This window comes from Prionailurus bengalensis, chromosome E1, assembly GCF_016509475.1.
Source record: "Prionailurus bengalensis isolate Pbe53 chromosome E1, Fcat_Pben_1.1_paternal_pri, whole genome shotgun sequence".
In the NCBI taxonomy this organism is placed as follows: domain Eukaryota; kingdom Metazoa; phylum Chordata; class Mammalia; order Carnivora; family Felidae; genus Prionailurus; species Prionailurus bengalensis.
The window spans coordinates 26,769,333-26,792,121 of record NC_057347.1 but is presented as its reverse complement, the minus strand read 5'-3'; the positions used below and the strand labels follow the sequence as shown (position 1 = coordinate 26,792,121).

The 22,789-nt window shown below is 40.0% G+C and overlaps 2 protein-coding genes across 10 annotated transcripts in view; one reads left to right on the top strand and one right to left on the bottom strand.

Moving 5' to 3' along the window:
- Positions 1–9,300, bottom strand: part of TUBD1 (tubulin delta 1) — a 32,717-nt gene extending 23,417 nt beyond the window's left edge. Inside the window, exons 1-5 of the mRNA XM_043583882.1 lie at positions 9,016–9,300; positions 7,988–8,200; positions 3,303–3,450; positions 1,339–1,555; positions 366–597 (exon numbers count right to left, since the gene is read on the bottom strand). Of these exons, the coding sequence (XP_043439817.1) occupies positions 366–597; positions 1,339–1,555; positions 3,303–3,450; positions 7,988–8,159 (769 nt within the window). The 5' untranslated portion in view covers positions 8,160–8,200; positions 9,016–9,300. The remainder of the gene's footprint in view (positions 1–365; positions 598–1,338; positions 1,556–3,302; positions 3,451–7,987; positions 8,201–9,015) is intronic.
- A 101-nt stretch (positions 9,301–9,401) lies between these two features.
- Positions 9,402–22,789, top strand: part of RPS6KB1 (ribosomal protein S6 kinase B1) — a 72,538-nt gene continuing 59,150 nt past the window's right edge. For 2 of the 9 annotated variants that reach the window (XM_043583879.1, XM_043583881.1), the window contains exons 1-4: positions 9,405–9,647; positions 18,778–18,827; positions 19,879–19,999; positions 21,204–21,272. In XM_043583879.1, the coding sequence (XP_043439814.1) occupies positions 9,507–9,647; positions 18,778–18,827; positions 19,879–19,999; positions 21,204–21,272 (381 nt within the window). In that variant the 5' untranslated portion in view covers positions 9,405–9,506. Of the gene's footprint in view, positions 9,648–10,165; positions 10,254–18,777; positions 18,828–19,878; positions 20,000–21,203; positions 21,273–22,789 lie in introns of those variants that run through there. The other 7 variants (XM_043583876.1, XM_043583872.1, XM_043583877.1 and 4 more) reach the window with 5 other exon arrangements.

The window sequence follows — 22,789 nt, the reverse complement described above, 5'->3', positions numbered from 1 at the left end:
TGGACACTCAACCAACTGAACCACTCAGGTGCCCCAAAATAAACTTAAAAAAAAATTGAATTGTACATTTTAAATGAGTGAATTATATGGTGTGTGAATTATATCTCAAAGTTGCTGTAAAAAAAAAAAGAAGAAGAAAAGGATCCTGAAGAATAGAACTAATGCGCATCTATCACTTCAGAAATTTAGTAACTTCTCAAAACTTCCAACTATCTAGTTGGAGAGCTAGGTAGTTCTTCAGGAAGGTTTTTGAGATGAGGGAGATCTGAGTGTATCCTCAGACAGACGGGACAAGCCAGGGAGGAATAACTGAGGCTTTCAAAACGTAAGACTTTCATACAAGTTACATACAAGAGGACAAATACCTAATGGATTTCTTCTGTAGTGATATGAGCCTTCCATAGAATAAGTAGGTTGGAACACGCTTCCCAGCTGATGTGCAAGGACTTGGTTTATATCGGTAAAGGAGATTTGCTTGATGTTCATCAGTTTTGCACAGATCTTATGAACAGCATCATTTTCATGAACGAGGAGGGCATCTGAAGATCGGTACAAGTGAGAAAGAGTCAAAATGGAGTTGTAGTTCTGAACAATAACCTGGAGAGAAAAAGGTCAGAAATAAGAAAGGCAAAAGAAAAGAGCAATTACGAGGGTAGATTGTAAGGGCATTCTGCCTGGGTTCAAATCCCAGCTCTGTCACTTTTTAGCTATATGATCTTGAACAAGTTATATAATCTCTCCATGCTTCAGTTTTCTCATTTGTACAACAGGTGTAATAATTATATCAGCTCCTAGAGTTGTATGGATTAATGACAGAATGCAAGTAAAGCACTTAAAAGAGTGTCCTGTATATAGTAAGGGCTTAATAAACAGTGACTATTACTATCATACTTTCTTCCTACAGCGTTTCCTATAGTGACTTAACTCACCTCCATTTTAGAATTTCTCCTACTAGGCTGATCAACAAGAAACTAGCCTATATAGAAATTTCCTCTCAATGGAAAGAAAGGAAAATTCTTTGAAGGTTGGTAATGTCATGATGAACCCCCACATGTGGTCAAGGTCCCTCCTTTACATACTATATCCAGAGGGACTAACCCAGGAGTGGATTCCTAAGATGGTACTTTTGTGAACAATCCATTTAACTTTGCTTAAACCTTTCCAAATGAATGAGGTGTCCTTGTTTTAAAAATTCCAAAAAGTACCATACTGTATAATGAATGACTCCTGTTGTAGTAAATTAATATTTCCAAAGAAAGGGTAAAATCAATCTTTAACCTACACTTATTTCACTGCAAAGAACACAAAATATAAAATTTTCAATTAACATGTTCCTACCTCACCGGTTCCATAAGGCCATATAATCTGATTCATTTTCAAAGAGTTTGAGTAGTGATCTTGTAAATTCTGTGTAACGAAGGCTCCTAGACCTGATCCTGTGCCCCCAGCCATACTCATTATGATGAAAAAACCACTCAAACAGTCACATTTTTCCACTTCCTTCTGGATTAGGTTCATTATAGATTCTTCATGCCTGGGTCCATGAACAGAGTAACTACAACACAAAAGAAACAAATACAAACACCTTTCAGTTTAATCAGAAAGAGGCAATGCAGAGAGGAAGATATAGGATAGAGAAGGCTTTTTAAACCCATGGATGTGAACTAACTTTCATGAAAGGAACAGGGGCTCTGATCGACAAAATTTAAAATATACAAGTTAAAGGCGAATAGGATTGCGGGGAGAGTGAATTTACTGGGTACAGAAACTTATCTTTTACAGGTCATTCCTTTAGCTGAAGACTTCAATTACCAGATATTTCTGCAAGTTTATGGTACAAAATAACATCCAACATTCATAATAATATTCCTAAAACAGTGGTTCTCAAACTTTGCTGCACATTTGAATCACCTAGGGAAGCTTTGAAAAGCTCCAATATCTGGGCTTTAGCCTAAACCAATTAAATCAAAATCTCTGGAAGTAAGAACCAGGCATTGGAATTTTCCAAAGAACCCCAGGACATACTACTGCTTTGCTGGGTTCCCTATTAGCTGGAATACCTGCCAGGTAAAGATACTGGTTTTTTTTTTAAGTTTATTTATTTATTTTAAGAAACAGACAGAAAGAGATAGAGCGTGTGTGTCCATGCATGCACACGTGAGGGAGGGGCAGAGAGAGGTAGAGAGACAATTCCAAGCAGGCTCCATGCTGTCAGCACAGAGCCTGATGCAGGGCTTGATCTCACGAATTGTGAGACCATGACCTGAGCTGAAATCAAGAGTCAGACGTTTAACTGAGTGACCTGGGCACCCCAAAATATTTTTTAATGAGAAGTTAGTTGGCAGAACAACATGAAAAAGTAGAAAACCTTGCTGGCAAGAGATCCCTGGTTTCATCATTACCTGGACCTGAAGCACAGACATACATGAGACAGAATAAAGAGTTTCTTCTGGATGAAGTCACACTCTACATTAAAAAAAACTTTTTTTTTAAGTTTATTTATTTTTGAGAGAGAGAGACAGAGTACGAGCAGGAGAGGAGCAGAGAGAGAGAGAGAGAGAGAGAGAGAGAGAGGTACACAGAATCAGAAGCAGGATCCAGGTTCTGAGCTGTCAGCACAGAGCCTGATGCGGGGCTCAAACCCACGAACTGTGAGATCATGACCTGAGCCGAAGTTGGACGCTTATCCAACTGAGCCACCCAGGCGTCCCTACACTCTACATTTTAAAACAGCCATTTTAAAACAAAAAATTTTTTTTTCATGTTTATTTATTTTTGAGACAGAGAGAGACACAGCATGAATGGGGGAGGGCCAGAGAGAGAGGGAGACACAGAATCTGAAACAGGCTCCAGGCTCTGAGCTGTCAGCACAGAGCCCGATGCGGGGCTCGAACTTACAGACCGCAAGATCATGACCTGAGCCGAAGTCGGATGCTTAACCGACTGAGCCACCCAGGCACCCCTAAAACAGCCATTTAAAAAAAAAATTTTAACATTTATTCATTAAATGTTAGCAGAGCGTGAGCAGGGGAGGGGCAAGGGACGGAGGGAGACACAGAATCTGAAGCAGGCTCTAGGCTCATAGGTATCAGCACAGAGCCCAATGTGGGCCTCGAACCTATGAACCTACGAACTGTGAGATCATGACCTGAGCCGAAGTTGGATGCTCAACCACTGAGCCACCCAGGTGCCCCTAAAACAGCAATTTCAAGATTATGTGCTTGGTATATTAACTGTACAGCTATAACTAAGCTGTCCAGGTAGCTGTATCTAAACTGGAAAACATGAGGAGTTACTCTTACCCATATGCCCAGTTGTTTCCAGAACCTTGTTTCTGACAGAAGCACGAATGCTGGCCATATTTCCATCGGCCAGACTGGGCAGCCTTTGATAGTGTTTGATTGATAACTTTAGGTTCCATATCAACAAGTACAGCCCGGGCAATGGGAACTAGAGAGAGAAGAAAAACCAAAAGAAAAATATTTCATAAGTCTTATTTGGGTTCTCGCAGAGAACAAATTTCTAGGTCCAAAAAAAGAAAAAAAAATCTAAAGGTTGAGGATAGAAAGATCTGTCACACTGCTTAGAAACTGAAGTGGGCAGCACCAGGTATATGCAGACGGATCATAGTACTCAGCATTCTTTTTTCTTTTATTTTTATTAAAAAAATTTTTTTTTCAATGTTTATTTATTTTTGGGACAGAGAGAGACAGAGCATGAACGGGGGAGGGGCAGAGAGAGAGGGAGACACAGAATCGGAAACAGGCTCCAGGCTCTGAGCCATCAGCCCAGAGCCCGACGCGGGGCTCGAACTCCCGGACTGCGAGATCATGACCTGGCTGAAGTCGGACGCTTAACCGACTGCGCCACCCAGGCGCCCCTAAAAAAATTTTTTTAATGTTTTGTTCTATATTTGAGAGAGAGAGAGAGACAAAGACAGAGAATGAGGAAGGGAGGGGCAGAGAGAGAGGGAGACACAGAATCCAAAGCAGGCTCCAGGGCCTGTGAGCACAGAGCCCAGTGCGGGGCTTGAACTCATGAACCGCAAGATCATGAACTGGGATGAAGTCGGACGGTTAACCAACTGAGCCACCCAGGCATCCCTTTATGTTTATTTTTTATTCTTGAGACAGAGACAGAGACAGAGCATGAGTTGGGGAGGGACAGAGAGAGAGAGAGAGGGAGACATAGAATCTGAAGCTGGCTTCAAGGCTCTGAGCTGTCAGCATAGAACCTGACGCAGGGCTTGAACTCAGGAACTGTGAGATCATGACCTGAGCCGAAGTTGGATGCTTAACCAACTGAGCCACCCAGTCACCCCATTTTTAATTTTTTTTTAATGTTTACTTGTTTTTGAGAGAGAGAGAGAGAGAGAGAGAGAGAGAGACAGAGACAGAGCATGAGGGAAAGGGGCAGAGAGAGAGGGAGACACAGAATCCGAAGCAGACTCCAGGCTCTGAACTATCAGTACAGAGCCCAACATGGGGCTCAAATCCACAACCATGAGATCATGACCTGAGCTGAAGTCGGTCTTGTAACCGACTAAGCCACCCAGGCACCTCATAATGCTAGCATTCTGCTAAGCAGGATGAATCAGTGTGGGCTAAAATGATCACTGGGTCAGGTCTACAAACATCTGTTGAGAGCTTACAATGTGCCATGTACTATGCTGGTAACACAGAGATGAAGACAACATCAATCTGGCCCTAGAAGGACTAGTGGGAGAGATAAAACTTAATCACAGCATGACATGATAATGACTCATGATGAATCCACACTAAGAGTAGCACATTCAGAGATATAAAATACCATGGGCACAATAAGCAGCTCAGGATTGTTGAAGCACAAGATGGAGGAAGGGGTGGAGGAAGTAATGGATGGAGATGGAAAGTAGGCAGGCTCAGATCTTGGAAGTCCTGGTATGCAGTGCTAAAAACATTGAAATTTATCTTTTTTTTTTTTAATTTTTTTAATGTTTATTTTTGAGACAGAGAGAGAAAGAAAGAGAAAGAGAGAGAGGTAGGGGGAGGGGCAGAGAGAGAGGGAGACACAGAATCCAAGCAGGCTCCATGCTCTGAGCTGTCAGCACAGAGCCTGACTGTGAGATCATGACCTGAGCCAAAGTCAGATGCTTAACCAACTGAGCCACCCAGGCCCCCAACTTGAAATTTATTTTTAAGGTAATGTGAAACTGCTGAAAATGTTCAAGCAGATGAGGAATAGTCAGATGACTTTTTATTCTATTTTTATTTATTAAAAAAATTTTTTTAATGTTTAATGAGAGAGAGAAAGAGAGAGAGAGAGAGCGCGCACAAGCGGGGGAGGGGCAGAGAGAGGGAGACACAGAATCCGAAACAGGCTCCAGGCTCTGAGCTGTCAGCACAGAGCCCGACGCAGGGCTTGAACCCAAAAGCTGTGAGATCATGACCTGAGTTGAAGTCAAACACTCAACCGACTGAGCTATCCAGGTGCCCCTATTTTTATTTATTTTTTATTTTTATTTATTAAAAAAATCTTTTTAAATGTTTATTTATTTTTGACAGAGAGAAAGACAGAGCATGAGCAGGGGAGGGGCAGAGAGAGAGGGAGACACAGAATCTGAAGCAGGCTCCAGGCTCTGAGCTGTCAGCACACAGCTCGACGCAGGGCTCGAACTCACAGACTGCGAGAACATGACCTAAGCTGAAGTCGGATGCTCAACTGAATGAGCCACCGGGTGCCCCTTTTATTTATTTTTTAAGTAATCTCTACACCCAATGTGGAGCTTGACCTCATAACCCTGAGATCAAGAGTCACATGCTATACCAACAGAGCCAGCCAGTTGTCCTGTCAGGTGATTGGCTTTTTTTAAATGTTTGCTTATTTTTGAGACAGAGAGAGAGAGAGAGAGAGAGAGAGAGAGAGAGAGAGAGAGAAGTGGGGGAGGGGGAGAGAGAGAGAGAGGGGAGACAGAGGATCCAAAGTGGGCTCTGTACTGACAGCAGAGAACCCAATGTGGGGCTAGAACTCACAAACTGTGAGATCATGACCTGAGCTGAAGTCAGATGCTTTTTTTTTTTCAACATTTATTTATTTTTGGGACAGAGAGAGACAGAGCATGAACGGGGGAGGGGCAGAGAGAGAGGGAGACACAGAATCGGAAACAGGCTCCAGGCTCTGAGCCATCAGCCCAGAGCCTGACTCGGGGCTCGAACTCACGGACCGCGAGATCGTGACCTGGCTGAAGTCGGATGCTTAACCGACTGCGCCACCCAGGCGCCCCAGTCAGATGACTTTTTTAAATACAGTAGTGTGGGGGCGCCGAGGGGGGTCAGTCAATTGAGTGTCCAACTCTTGATTTAAGCTCAGGTCATGATCCCAAGGTCATGGGATTGAGTCCTGTATCAGGCTCCGTGCTGAGCGTGCTTAAGATTCTCTCTCTCTAGGGGCATCTGGGTGGCTCAGTCAGTTAAGCGTCTGAACTTGGCTAAGGTCATGACCTCATGGTTCACGAGTTCAAGCCCTGCATCAGGCTCTGTGCTGACAGCTCAGAGCCTGGAGCCTGCTTCAGATTTTGTGTCTCCTTTACTCTCTGCCCCTCCCCTGCTTGTGCTTGGTCTCTCTATCTCTCAAAAATAAACAAATATTTAAAAAATGATTCTCTGTCTTGGTCTGCCCCTCTCCCCCACTCACACTCTCTCTAAAATAACAAATAAATACAGCAGTCTGGAGAATAGATATGATAGACACAAAAGTGAAGGCAGGGAAACTAGAAGGAATGTCTTGAAACAGTCCAGGTGACAGTCCAAGTGAGAGAGGACAAGAGCCAGAACTAAGCCAATGACAGTGAAGATGGAAAGGGGAGAAGAGATATATGTAGGAGGTAAATTAAGCAGATGGTTATGTTTGATAGTATGTGGGCAATCAGAGCCCAAGTTCTAAAGGAAAGATAACAAACACCCTAGCATATGGAGATGCTCAGTTTGAGGTACACAGGGGGATGCAGGTGGAGATGTCCACTAATCAGTCTGCAGCTTAAAAGAGAGGCTAGATGGGGCACCTGGGTGGCTTAGTTGGTTGAGTGTTCAACTTCAGCTCAGGTCATGATCTCATAGCTTGTGGGTTCGAGCCCCACGTTGGGCTCTGTACCGACAGCTCAGAGCCTGGAGTCTGCTTCAGATTCTGTGTCTCCCTCTCTCTCTGCCCCTAACCCACTCGTATTCTGTCTCTGTCTCTCTCAAAAATAAATAAACATTAAAAAAAATTTTAAAGAAAAAAAAAGAGAGGCTAGGCTAGATTTGAGAGTCACTAGTGTCAAAGAAGTAGCAAATTACAACAGTAACTGAAATGGCCCAGAGAGAGCTATGTAAGTGAGGACAGAGGAGAGGGAGCCAGAGATGCAACCACCGGAGAAAAAAAAAGTTCAGAGACTAAGGAGAAGGAGTTTCAAGAAGAGAATTTTATAGTTAATGGAATAAAATCCAGGAGAAAAGTTAAGTGAATTAAGAAAAGAAAAACAGTCACTGGATCTAGTGATTAGGAGATTGAGAAGGTAAAGACATAAGAAGGAAAAAAACTGGGGTGTCTGGCTGGCTCAGTCGGTAGAGCATGTGATGCTTGATCTTGGAGTTGTGAGTTCCAGCCCCATGTTGGGGGTAGAGTTTATTGAAAAAAAATGTTTTTTCATTCCAAATGAAATTCCAAATTCTCTGTACTTTCTGTACCACCCCACAGTGCCCACACCCAAAAGGGAATAAATCTTGAAAAAAGAAAAAAAGCTATAGTCATAAGTTGTTTGGTTGGTTGTAGATTGGTGAGATCCGAGCATGCTCATGTGCCGAGGGAAGATGCCACTGGAGAGGCAAAGGTTGTTAACACAGACACAAAGTGCTGACAGTAAAGTCATGAAAAGATATGGGATTCAGATACCACATGGAGGACTTGGCCTTGAAGAGGTTGGTTATGTCAGTGAAAAGGAGAGGACAATGGATAGACTGACCACACATACCTCCATTTTCCTCTTCACTGAAGAATCTTTCTTTGCAAGATGCTTGATACACCTCATTCTCTCTTTTAGAGCAGAGTCCCTGGGGACAGTGTGAGTCACTATATAGAGCATCAAATACTTCAAAACCAATTTGATTGCCACACTGACCAAGTTGCACTGTTACTATTGACATGCTGAGATGCAAACTAGGCCTCCTTCAAAAAAGTGAGCAACCTGTAATAGAAAAATATAGGCTTTGAGAACCACTACATTACTAATAAATAAGGAATGTCATATGTATTAATACACATCAATAAAAGTATAATTTTAAAATGCCATGTATATGGTGTTATAGATGAAAAAGCTTAATCATTCAAGGAAGTTGTTCCCTTTCTACACACAGTTTTGGGATTTGGAATTTACTGTACCCAAATGCATTCAGACAGCTCAATAGTTTCTGAAATCTGATTTGTATTCACTATTTCCCTAAGCATGCATTTAAAACAAAACAAAATAAAATGAATGCTAGTTGAAGGAATTCCTAGTATATACTTCACACTACAGGAACACACAGAATGCAGAAGCTAGCTCAACAATTGTACATTTAATTAACATTAATATTCTCTCTTCTACATAATGACTTTCTTTCTCTACCAATCACCTTCTGGCCTGGTAATGACAATAACACTTAGAAGAGTTTAGCTCAGGTAGACAGCAAGGAATACTAAGCTTGGAAAGACAGAACCAGAGGAAATAAGGGAATAAGTCTTCTCTGTTTTTAACAATGAAAAGACAATTTTTGGTAAAGACCTCACACCAGGTCTGTGCAGCACTAGAAAGAACAGTGGCTTTCTAGCCAAACTGTACTTGTAAATTTTCAAATAACCCTGCAAACTAGGTATCATTATTCTCATTTTACAGATAAGGAAACCGAGGCTTTGAAAAGTTATGTGATTTTCGCAAGGCCACTGAACTCGAATAGCAAACCAAGGCTCTCCCTTTCCCCACTAGCTCCAGGAGTTCCCCATAAACCCCACTCACTGACAGACCCAGAACCAGCCGTTTCGGTCCTGTTCAAACTTCAGAGGGCCAATCCCGTCATTATGCGCATGCTCCCTTTCAATACCAAAAAAAAGCTACGGAGAACGAATGCGCATGTTCATAAACCAAGAGTTTTGTTGTAGGTTCCTCCCCCCTCCCCTGATATTCAGAGGTTAATTACGCATGTTCAATTTCAATTTATCAACTTCAGACATGGTACGCATGCTCCTTGTCCATCAAAGGCTTTAGCACACAATGCGCATGGCCTAGCTACCATAAGAGGCTTCGGCTGGGGTTCTGCGCATGCTTCTGCCAGTACCTGGCTCCAGGCGAAAGCTCTACGCATGTTCATTGCCCACAGTTCGGCTTCATAGAACTCTGTACGCATGCTCTAGAGCTGAACTTGAGGAGCCAGTCTAGGGCCTAAGCGCAGACGCACTAAGCCCAAGCAGCCGGTGATGGCGGCAGCAGCGGCGGTGGTTGCGGCGGGTCCGGGCCCATGAGGCGACGACGGAGGCGGGACGGCTTTTACCCAGCGCCGGACTTCCGAGACAGGGAAGCTGAGGACATGGCAGGAGTGTTTGACATAGACCTGGACCAGCCAGAGGACGCGGGCTCTGAGGATGAGCTGGAGGAGGGGGTGAGGCCCGGGGTCCCGGGGGGCCCGAGGTGACAGGGCCAGGGCGGCGGCGCGGGCCCTGGAAGCCTGGCGCTTCCGAGAGCGCGGATACCCGAGGGGGCGCGAGTAGTCTCTTGGAGGAGCACAGGCGCCGCGCTGTACGAGACAGGGGAGCGGGCGGGGTGGATCTGGCCCTAGGTGTGAGGCCGTTCCAGGACTCGCAGGTGCAGGTCGCGCCCATAGCTCCTAATCAGCGCAGCCCGGAGCAGTCTGTTTGTGGAGTGAACGAAAAGGGCGCGTGGTCAATTCCTTGAGCTGTTGAACTTGAATGTGGCGGGGCGCGAGTGGTGTAAGCGCATGTTGGGGGGAAGGGGTGTTCGCTTACTGGGTGTCCCGTAAGTGCAGGTGAAGTGCGGAAGGGTTTTCCTTCGACTGTAAATTTCAAGTATTAAAATCTTGAGACCTCCCACAACCACCTCTCTTCTCGGCCTGTCGCTCTCTCCTAGGAAGCGCTCAGCTGTTAGAAGTGACAGCTGAAAACTTCTGTCGGGAGTAGCGCTGCCGCTGCTGTTACAGCCACCAGGAGTTTTATTTCGGGAGCAAGGGGGCTCTGCTGCATCTTCCAGGGTTTGTCTGTTTGCTTTTTTTTTTAACCCCCCACCCCCATTTCCGTGTGACTTTTTTTTTTAAAGCATCTCTAACGACACACGGCATTTGTAACTTTTACCCTAGTTGAAGATGTCTACATTTTTTCAGAATACTTCGTGTAATTTTGGGGTGGAAAAAACCCAGCGTTGACAGCTGTGATTTGGTTTGCCAAAAATAAATTGCTTGAACTGAGACTTGTGAATGGTGGTGTGAGGGCTTTCCTTGCTGTAATTTAGGGTACTAAATTTAGAATTTTCCTAATGCATAGCTTGCTTTTACCTTTGCTGTCTTAATTGTTTGTTTGTTTTTAAGTTTATTTTGAGAGAGAGAATCCCAAGCAGGCTCCACACTGTCAGCTTGGAGCTGGACAGGGGGCTCAAACTCAAATGGCTAGATCATGACCTGAGCTGAAATCAAGAATCTGGTTACTTAACTGACAGAGCCACCCAGGCACCCTATTAGTTTGTTATTCTTTGTGTAATGTCATTCTTTTTTTCAAGATAAATTTATTGAAAGATCACAAATTGCACTTGATGTTCAAAAATACTGTTGTCATGCTAAATCACTTATTCTGGGAAAATGATCATCAGTGATAACCTCATGATAATTTAAATTCTAAATCCCACTGTCTAGATCAGTACATGAGTTAACCACTGGTGTCAGATGTTTGCTCTAACTATGTAAGTGGCTTCCCTATTTTTCACCTGATTTTCCTCTTCTGGAAAGTAAGTTGTACCTTACTGGTTGCCAAAAACACTGGGATGTTATACATAAACAATTTTGAACATCTTAAGAAACTAAGTGGGCTAAAATATATTGTTCTTTTCATAATCATATGAGTCTAAATAAAAATCACACAGTTTATAAGGTGGGTATTGAAAGTTGTCCTTTTTAATATATTTGCCTATGGAGTTAAAGTTAGCTTTTTTTTTAATTTTTAAAAAATGTTTTATTTATTTTTGAGACAGAAACAGAGCATGAGCATGGAAGGGGCAGAGAGAGAGGGAGACACAGAATCCGAAGCAGGCTCCAGGCTCTGAGCTGTCAGCACAGAGCCCAGTGTGGGACTTGAACCTACGAACCATGAGATCATGACCTGAGCCGAAGTTGGATGCTTAACCAGTTGAGCCACCCAGGCACCCCCCCCCCCTTTTTTTAATGTTTATTTTTGAGAGAGAGAGAGAGAGAGCTTGTGGGAACATGAGCATGAGTCGGGGAGGGGCAGAGAGAGAGGGAGACACAATCCAAAGCAGGCTCCAGGCTCTGACCTGTCAGTGCAGAGCCTGACACGGGGCTCAAATCCACAAACTGTGAGATCGTGACCTGAGCCAAAGTGGGACACTTAACTGACTGAACCATCCAGGTTCCCCCAAATTTACAAATTCTGAAAAATGAAAGAAGTTTAGATTCTTAGAAAATCTGGCCATTTGTGAATTTACTACCTTTAGTACACAAACTTTTAAAACATTGGTTCGTAACACAGTAGCCTCACTTCTTCATTTCATAGTAAGGAAACTGAGGCATAAACTAGAGAGGTGGTTACACAAGGCCACATTGGTAACTACTGGTAGTATCTTCTGACTCCTTTCAGCTTGCAAGCTTCATTGCATGGCTTCATTGCATTTACTAGTCTTTTTCATAATGTACCTCTTTGCAGTGTGTCAGAAGTTAATTCACATCCCTCCAGGCCTTGTCACTGACTGTGTGACCTAGAATAAATTGCTTAAGCTCTCTGACACTTTTTTTTCTGTAAAATGAGGATTATGTGAGATCAAGTATATAAACTACTGTCCTCTTAAAATATTCTGGCATATTAAGCAGTTAGGTGGTTCATGGATATATAGCTTGTCAGTGTTACTCGTTGCCAAGGAACCAAACATTGAAGTTTATCCTCATCTATGCTTAAAGACTTAATAAATGCAGTTATACTAGAGGTGCATTTTTGAAATTGTAGTATTTTTTAAAATTATTGGTCCTATTTAGACATGTATGCCTTTTTAGATGTATTACAGTGAATTTGTATTAGGAAACCTATGTATTTACACAGCATAGTTAATTTCTTCAGCGTGTAAAGGATGAGGCGAGTAAATGAATGCATTTATGGATAAAGCTGAATATCCGTTACCTAACTAGAAAAAGACTCTGAATACCTCAAAGGACTATGTTAAAAAGCAGTGGGTGAGAGGGTTTTTTGGGAGGAGGATAGGTGGATTTGGGTCTTTTTTGTTTGTCTGTTTTTCACTGGTGATGGTATAATTTGGAGAGAGTGAGTTGAAACTAAGGGAAAGTTTTCCTCTAGAGATTTTCATTAGGTTATGAAAATGTTGGAAACCTGTTTCCAACAGGTTTCTGTGGAGACACAAAGTTAAAAGAGTAATAGAAAAGTCTAATCCTTAACTTTTACTCTACTAATTCAAAATTTGAAGTAGTCACAGAGACTGCATGAGTTTCAGGTTGGGATATCAGATTTTTAGTGAGCAAAAAATTTTTAGTGCTTTGAGAACAAACTGTTATTGCAAATATTTGCAGCTATGAAAAATTACAGAATAACATCTCATCAGTTCTTATCTTGCATTGTAATAGGTTCTATGAAGCATTTTTATTTTTCTAAATTTTTTTCATGTTTATTTATTTTGAGAGAGAGTGCACACTTGCATGCATATGATTTTGGGAAGAGCAGAAGGAGAGGGAGAGAGAGAAACCCAAGCAGGTCCTGCACTGACACCGTGGAGCCTGACACAGGGCTCTATCTCAGGAACCATGAGATCATGACCTGACCCAAGATCAAGAGTTGGACACTTAACTGACCGAGCCACCCGGGAGTCCCATGGAGCACTTTTAAGTAGCTGAAGATTTTGAGCAAGGTTTATTCCTTTTCTTCCAACTCATTTTAATGACTGAATCTTATTTTATAAGGAAATGTTTGTGAACAAACAAGCAAGTGGATAAACACTATAATGAATAACTGGATTGAGGATATTTCACCCATTCTGTTACAATTTATTTACATTTTTATAAAATGTGCTCGTTTTCATTGGGATTTTAGGCATATTAACTTGAATTTATATACAATTTTAATTTAAAACTGTGGAAATATTCTGGTGGTCTGGTTTGAATCATGTACCTTAGATGAGCAGGATTCACTTTGTCAATCATAGTGGCACACAAAAAAAGCATTGGATGGGTCATAAAGCTTAAAAAAATCTAAAGAGTTTCCTATGAAAGAGAGTTGTCAGTAAATATTACATAGTGTTAACCTGATACTTCTGATACAAGACTTTTCTAAAGGTAATGTTGAGTAGCAGAAAAGCATTGTGCCTCAAATACTTCTCCAGAAGGTAACGGTAGGAAGTTATAAACACAGATGCAGGTGGTAATACAGGCCTGGCTGGCTCCGGAAATGAAACATAGCCACAGGGCATATCCTTCTAGGTGGCTTCAAAGTCATGGTTTAGTGTTAACTACTCTGTGGTCTTTAATTTAAAATTAAGTAAAACTAACATTAAAGTAAAAACAATTATATATTACCAGTTTTATCACATGTGAGAGAAGTTAGTCTTTTGTCTTTAAAGTGAAGCCATCGTGGGTGATTATGTGAAGTACCAGAGACCAAAAAAAAAAAAAAAAAACCAAAACAAAAACAAAAAACACAACAACCAAAAAACCTTTAAGCATAACTACCCCTACCCTTCCCCCCCAAGAAGAAACTATCAAGTTGAAACTGCAAGAATTTTTTTCCCTTGATACTGACCTATCCATTTGCCTCAGTTGAATATTGAAACATACATTCCTAGTGTTAGACTTCATTCTGACTTGCTCACACCATGAGCAAATTTCCACTGAAATTTGCGGTTTAGGGGGCATTTAAACATCCCTTGTTTAAGAATACTATCAGTTTTCTATGTGTAGTTTGTACTGACTGGTACCTTTGAAGAAAGATGTGTTCACTTAAATATTTTTTGAATTGTTCTAAAATTATAAATAAAAACTTCAAATCTTACCATTTTTTAAAAGTTTTTATTTTAATTCCAGTTAGTTAACCTACAGTGTAATACTAGTTTTAGGTGTACAATTTAGTGATTCAACATTTACAAAAACTTAGCATTTTTGAGAGCCCAATTAGGTTATGCCCTTTTGTATATATTGAAAGACTCATAACCAGACTATATTCAAGAATACTCATTTTAAAGCTATGTTTTATAATATTAATAACTGAATTCTGCAAAGTTATTTTTATAACAATTCTGTGACTTTTAGTATATTTACAGAACTGTACAACTATCACACAATTTAGTTTTAGAACATTTTTTCTATCACCCTTGAAAGAAACTAGTCACTCCTTATTGCCACCTCTGTCCCTAGGCAACCACTGGTCTATTTCCCATCTCTATAAATTTGCCTTTTCTGGACATTCTGTATAAATGGAATCATACAGTATGTAGAGTTTTGTGTCTGGCTTCTTTCACTTAATGTTTTTAAAAATCATCCATGTCATAGTATATATATACGTACGGCCAAACAGTATTCCATTGTATGTATCAAGCACATTTTATTTATCACTTCACCAGTTGGTGTTCATTGGAGTTGTTCCCATTTTTTGGCTGTTGCGAATAGTGCTGCTATGAACAGTTGTGCCCAAGTCTTTGTGGAACATGTATTTTTATTTTTATTGATGGATACCTAGGAGTAGATTGGCTGTGTCGTATGGTAAGTCTATGTTTAATTTTTGAAGAAACTGCCAAACTTTTTTAAAGTTTATTTATTTAGAGAGAGACCACACTTGCACCTGGGGGAAGGACAGAGTGAAGGAGAGAGAATCCCAAGCAGACTCTGCGCTGTTAGCACAGAGCCTGACACGTGGCTCATTCTCACTACCATGAGATCATGACCTGAGCCAAAATCAAGAGTCGGTTGCTTAACCAACTGAGCCACTCCGGCACCCCTAAACTGCCAAACTATTTAGGTGGTTGTACCATTTTACATTCCCCACCAGCAGTGTACAAGTGTTCAAGTTTCTCTACTTCCTTGCCAAATTTGTTTTTCTGTCTTTTTAATTATAGCCATCCTAGTGGATATGAAGGGGTATTTCAACATAATTTTGGTTTACATTTGCATTTCTTTAATGGCAGATGATGTTGAACATCTTTTCATGTGCTTATTGACCATTTGTGTATCTTCTTTGGAGATATACCTATGCAAATTCTAAATGATTTTTTTTGAATTAGGTTGTTTTAAATTTTGAGTTACAGAAGTTTTCATATATTCTTTTTAAAAAATGTTTATTTATGGGGCACCTGGGTGTCTCAATTGTTTGAGTGTCTGACTTTGGCTCACTGATCATGATCTCACAGTTCATGGGTTCGAGCCCCACGTCAGGCTCTGTGCTGACAGCTGGAAGCCTGGAGCCTGCTTCAGATTCTATGTCTCTCTCTCTCTCTCTCTCTCTCTCTTGCTCTCGCTCTCGCTCTCTTTCTCTGCTCCTCCCCTGCTCTCTCTCTGTCTCTCAAAAATGGAATAAACATTAAAAAAATAATAAAATATTTATTTTGAGAGCAAGCACTCATGTACACACGCATGCAGGGAGGTGGGCAGAGAGAGGGAGGGAGAGAGAGAATCCTAAGCAGGCTCTGCACTGTCAGCTCAAGGCCTGACACGGGGCCAGCTGTGAGATCATAATCTGTGCTGAAATCAAGTCAGACACTTAATGGACTGAGCCACCCAAGTGCCCCTTCATATATTCTTATTCTGTGGGTTTTGCCTTTTGAAGTGCAAAAGCTTTAAATTTTGAATAAGTCCGATTTATTGATTTTTTTCTTTAATTGTTTGTGCTTTTGGTGATGTGTCTTAAGAAATCATCTCCTACCCCAAGATTATGAAGATTCATTCCATCCTAGGTGTCTTTTAAGAGTTTTATAGTTCTAGCTCTTACATTTAGACCTGTGATCAATTTTCAGTTAACTTTTTAGTATGGGGAAGTATGGTGTGAAGTAGGGGTCCAAAGTAATTTTTTCTCATGTGGATATCCAAATGTCCCAGTACCATTTATTGCAAGACTGTCCCTTTTCTATTGAATTTTTTTGGCATCTTTGTAAAAAATTGGTTGACCATAGATGTAAGAGTTTATTTCTGGGCTCTGAATTCTATTTTATTGATTTATATATCTGTCCTTATCTCAGTACCACATTGTCTTAGGTGCTGTGCTTTGTAGTACATTTTGTTTTTTGTTTATTTATTTTTGAGGGAGGGAGGGGGAGAGAGAGAGCACGTGCGTGGGGGTAGGGGCAGAGAGAGAGGGAGACACAGAATCTGAAAACAGCTCCAGTGTTTGAGCTGTCAGCACAGAGCCTGACTCAGAGCTCGAACCCATGAGCTGTGAGACCATGATCTCAGCTGAAGTTGGACACTCAACTGGCTGAGCCACCCAGGCACCCTTGTAGTACATTTTAAAATCAGGAAATGTCAGCTCTCCAGTTTGTTCTCCTTTTTTCAAGATTGTTTTGGCTACTTTGGGTCCTTTGCATTTCTGTATGAATTTTAGGATCAGCTTGTTAATTTCTGTAAGAAAGGAACCTGGGATTTTGATAGTATTGAGTTGAATTTGTAGACCAGTTTGGTTAGTAGAACTATCTTAAACAATATTAAGTCATCAGATCCATGAACATGGAGTGTCTTTTGATTTAGTTAGGTATTTAATTTTTTTTTTTTTTTAAGTAGCCTCCACGTCCAGCATGGAGCCCAACATAGGGCTTGAAGTCATGGCCCTGAGATCAAGATTTGGACGCCTAACTGACTGAGCCACCCAGGCTCCCTTCTTTAATTTTTTTCAGCAATGCTTTGTAGTTATCAAATGTACAAGTCTTACACTTCTTTTGATAAATTTTTTCTAATTGATGCTATTTTATTCTTGACTATTCTGAAGAGTTATCTTTTAGTAAAAAATTTTTTTTTTAAGTTTATTCATTTTTGAGAAAGAGAGACAGAGCATGAGCAGGGGAGGGGCAGAGAGAGAGAAGGAGACACAGAATCCAAAGCAGGCTCCAGGCTCTGAGCTGTCAGCACAGAGCCCAGCATGGGGCTTGAACTCATGAACCACGAGATCATGACGTGAGCCCAAGTCGGATGCTTATCTGACTGAGCCACCCAGGTGCCCCTGAATAGAGTTATCTTAATTTCATTTTTGAATTGTTCATTGTTAGTGTACAGAAGGTTAGTTAAATTTTGCATCCCTTTATACTATGGTTAGAATGAATATTTGGCCAACATGACTCCTGACAATTTGAGGGTAGTGCTTAATTACTTTGCTTTGGTCAGCCACATCATACACTACAATATTGTGGACTGGTTGTGGTTGCCTTAGGCTTAGTTAGGTTGTAGTTACATAAGGCTTATAACATTGTGTTAGTTTTTGTGCTTCAGAAGCATATCAGAGTACCACTTGGTGTAAATTGTTTGATCTAGTAACTCAGAATGTGGTGCTTTAGTTTTATAATACACAAAATGTATTTTTTGAATAAATAATTTTTTTAAGTTTATTTATTTTGAGAGAGAGTGTGAGCGAGCTTGTGTGCATGAGAGAGAGCAGGAGCTGGGGAGGGGCAGAGAGAGAGGGAGGAAGAGAATCCCAGGCAGGCTCCGCACTGTCAGCATGGAGCCTGATGTGGGACTTGAACTCAAGAACCGTAAGCTCACGACCAGAGCTGAAATCAAGAGTCAGACGCTTAACCAAATGAGCCACCAAGCGCCTCTGAATAAATGTATTTTTTAAAAAAAATTTTAATGTTTATTGATTTTTGAGAGAGAGAGAGAAGAGACAGAGTGTAAGCTGGGGAGGGCAGAGAGAGAGGGAGACAGAATCTGAACTAGGTTTCAGGCTCTGAGCTGTCAGCACAGAGCCCAGTGTGGGGCTTGAACTCCTAGACTGTGAGATCATGACCTGAACTGAAGTTGGATGCCCAATGGACTGAGCCACCCAGGTGCCCCAATAAATGTAATTTTTAAAGGAACAATCACCTGGTTTTGTTTGTAGATCATTGATAAGTAGCATCTGTAGCTTAGTTGTCATAGAAAATTAAAAGTGAAGTCCCCATATTCTTGTGAACCGTATTTTATTCATCACATTTGCCTGTTATTAAAGTACTGAGAATTTTTAAGCTGGTTTATTTCATTAATTCTTCTTTAGTAGTAGGGTGAAGCGTTAAGTTTTTTTTTTTTTAATTTTTTTTAATGTTTATTTATATTTTGTGAGAGAGAGAGAGAGAGAGAGATAGAATGTGAGCAGGGAGGGGCAGAGAGACAGAGACACAGACTCCGAAGCAGGCTCCAGGCTCTGAGCTGTCAGCACAGACCCCTACATGGGGCTCGAACCCATAAGCTGTGAGATCATGACCTGAGCTGAAGTCAGACACTCAACTGACTGAGCCACCCAGGCACCCCTGAAGCGTTAAGTATTTTGATTTTATGTTTATGAGATAATTTATTTTTAAAACTTTAACATATTTTTCAGGGTCAGTTAAATGAAAGCATGGACCATGGGGGAGTTGGACCATATGAACTGTAAGTTTATGTGAAAAGATTTTCTCGTGCTGCCTTTCTTACAAGTAGATTTTATCAGCTCTGGTTTGTAACCATCCTGTGATTGCAATAACCTGTTCTTAATTATCTAGTCATGTATATATAGATATATATATACACACACACGTGCACTTGGTTTATTGAGTTTAGCACCAATATAGTAACATATCTAGTGTTTTGAGATCATATATAGATTTTGAGGAAAAGGTATTCATTCCGACTTACAGTATACTGAATATGAGTCTGAGTGGGTTAGGAATTATTATTAGTTCAATAGAGTTTTTTTTTCTTACTAAAAAATCAAATTTTTAGAAATGTCTTCCAAAGTCAAATGCTCTTATTTTGCTTGTAATACATCATTTATAAAATGATTTGTGTAATCTCAGAAGTCATTTTAGACAAGTTCTTTTAGGTGACTGTGGTTAATACAGAACAGATTAATCTGCTCTGTACCCATCCTTAAGTAAAAACCATAGGTTGGAGGGGAGACTGAGATCACTCATGTAAAAAGCATTTAAGTGACAAAATAAATGCCAGTGTTGGAGTCTTTAAATCAAGCTAATAGTAGATATGGAAAGATGCATGGATACATTTTATTAGCAAGAATTTTTCTGTAGCAAAGAGACTTGAGCTAATTGGGTACTTTTAGAAAGTTCCCAGATTTTCTGAAGTTTCCAAATAAAGTTGAATAATACCTAAATCTCATGGACATTTTGAATGAACTAAATAAGAATAACCAGAAGACTTTTTTCCTTTGTCAATATAATAAACTTGTTCTAATTTATCTTAGTTTGAGGATGCTTAATGCTTACAAAAATAAATAATAGCACGTTCTGTAAACAAATAGATATACAGTTATCAATCCATCGTAATCTTGACCTACTATGTCACTGAATCATTAGTTTACAGAGCACAGGTAGTAAATTTGCTGTTATATGCCTTCTCCTTTTTACTTCTTTGGATTACAATTACAGTATATTAAAGACAATTTAACTTGTTGAGAATTTACTTTTGATTTTGCTTTTCTCCCCAGTGGCATGGAACATTGTGAGAAATTTGAAATTTCGGAAACTAGTGTGAACAGAGGGCCAGAAAAAATCAGACCAGAATGTTTCGAGCTACTTCGGGTACTTGGTAAAGGGGGCTATGGAAAGGTAGGAAGTATTTTTGAAATGAGCTGTTGTCTGTCTTTGGAAGATTAATTGTTATGCCCTGGTTCAGTAGTCCTCTTCAATCTTTGTTTGCTAGCTGTCAGCAGAGGGTATGATCACTTCACATGATTTTATTTGAGGGATGTAAAGAAGTTCTCTTCCTACCACCATACACATAAAAGACTGACACATAACAGGCATTCAGTCGATATTTGTTGCATAAATAAATAGGCAATTATGCCACGCAAAGTCTATTATTAGAAGATTCCTTCCTTCCTTTGGTTAAATGGTATCCCCTGTAAGTATCCTCTTAAAAACCACTCCTTTCAACAGGCATGGCACATTAAATTGTTATCTGTTACTGAGACCTAAATCTGAATTGGTGTTCTTTGACTTGCAGTATTTGGAGCAATAGTTAGGGAAGCTGAAGAATATAAGAAGGGAGAAGAAAAATGAAGAGAACTTCTTAGTTTCATAGTTCTGCTCAAGGCTTTCTAATAAATGACCTTAACCTTTGCATGTTCTGCTCAAGAAAATTTATACCTAGGTATTCTCTATCAAAAGATAGAATTTGGATACCATTTTAGTAGTTAGGATTAAGTTTAAGAACTATTTATGCTGTTGTGTAGGTTAATTTTTTCATAGCATGACATTTGTAGTTTATTCTTAGGCTTAAGGACACATTCTAATGTGTTCTAATTATCTTGAATGTGCAACACATGCACTTAGAGTCTCATATCATTTCAGGTATTGCATGATGATGTTTTATATAGCTATATAGTTAAGAAATAGGTAAATGGTAATTCCTGTCAACTATTATTAAAGTTTTATGTGAAGCAAGGACAGAGACATTCCTGGAAGAAATTTATAAGATATTTTATAATTTTTAATTTTGGTATTATGCTTCTGCAAACTTGGATTTTATGTATGAAGTTATATAGAGTGCTCATCATTGGATGGTCACTGACCAGCTTTGCCACCAGATGTCAGCAGACCAAATAGGACGGCCCCATGTTGTGGAGGAGATTTCACTACTAAATCTTTAATACAATCTGTTCTTTCAGCTCATTTTTGTGTGTTTGTGTTACTAATTTTTATAAGAATATAAACTATTGTATTGTTTGTTTCCTATAAATAGGAATTAAGGGAGTGTGGCTAGCATAGTTTAGCTTTTAATAACACAGAAACACTTGTATTTTTTATCCAGGTTTTTCAAGTACGGAAAGTAACAGGAGCAAATACTGGGAAAATATTTGCCATGAAGGTGCTTAAAAAGGTGATTCCTTCCCTCCTCTCTCCCCTACCCCCATCTTTGTTGTCTCTCTCTCTTTTTTTTTTTTTTTTTTTTTTTTAATTTAAAGTATGCTCCACAGCCAATGTGGGTGTTGAACTCCATGACCCTGAGATCAAGAGTTGCGTGCTCCATCAACTGAGCCAGGCAGGAGTTCCCCCCTCCCCCCACCAACTTTATTCTTAATTGCTATAAAACCCACATTTTGGCCTAAAATTCTTAGTCAAGAAAATGTAATTCTAACACAATAAGTCCTCGTAGAATATAAGATATGTTTCATTATTGTTATTCCTGTTTTATTTCTGCTTGGTGAGGGTGGAAAGGAGAGCTCTTAATTTTCCTCTGAGGTAACTCTCTTGGCTCTTTGTTCTGGTCTCCATATTTCTAAGTAATAAGCATATTCTGCTATCACTTCAGTTTTAGAATTGTGTATTGACTTCCACTCATTCACTTCTTCTTCCCATCCTCTTATTTGCTTCATTTTTTCTGAGTCTACTGTTGTCTTCTATACCTTCCAATAACTCTGTTCAAGCCAGTGTTCTATGGTCCCACTTATTAGGTAGTCTGTCAGTTCCATTTATTTTCCTGTAGATATTCCATCAGAATCTTCTGTTCCCCTGTTCCTGTCTATATTGGTAGCTCTCTAGGCATAGCTGCTGTTACTGGACTTGGATCAAATCCTTGGATTCCCCTTGGCACTGTCAGTGTTGGATTCTTTGTTTCCTGGATCCCATATCTTCCTTTTTCTTAGTTTATGCCATTGTTCCCTCCTTTGGTGACCATCTACTAGTGGCTTCCTGAGAGAGGGTGCATGAAGGTAAAATTTTGGGGAAATATTGCATATTTGAAAATTTCCCTCTTTATACCCTTACAGTTGTTTGATTGGGTGTGGTTTTGAAGTTGAAAATCATTTTCATCCAGGATTTTGCTTTATTTCCATCTAGCCTTGACTGTTTCTATTGAGGAGTCCCTTGCCATACTGATTCCCATTATTCCTGTAGAGGTCTATTTTTCCTTAAAGATATCTAAGATTTTCTTTTGATTTCTGTTGTTCTAAATTTTTTACAGTGATGTATTATCTTGCTTTTGATCCTTCTTATTTTATTTATTTTTATTCTTTCAATCTTAAAAGTTGAATCCTTTAGCCCTAAGGGATTTTCTTGTATAGTCTCCGATAATTTACCCCTCTGCCATTTTCTTGGATTTATAGTTAGTTGGATGTTGGAACTCCTCAACTCGTCATCTGTTTTTCTTATCTTTTCCATTTCTTTGTCTTTTTGTTTACTTTCTGAGATTTTTCTAGAAATTTATTTTCTAATCCTTTTACTGATTTTTTTTAAGCTATCATGTTTGTGGTTCCCCAGAGCTCTGTTTTTTCTTTTTATAGCATCCTTTTTTAATAAGCAGAGTATTTTTTCTTATTCCTCTGAAGGTATTAATGATAATTCTTTGAAATGTTCTTTTGTTCTATGTATTGTATCTCTTTTCTAAGTTTCTGTTTT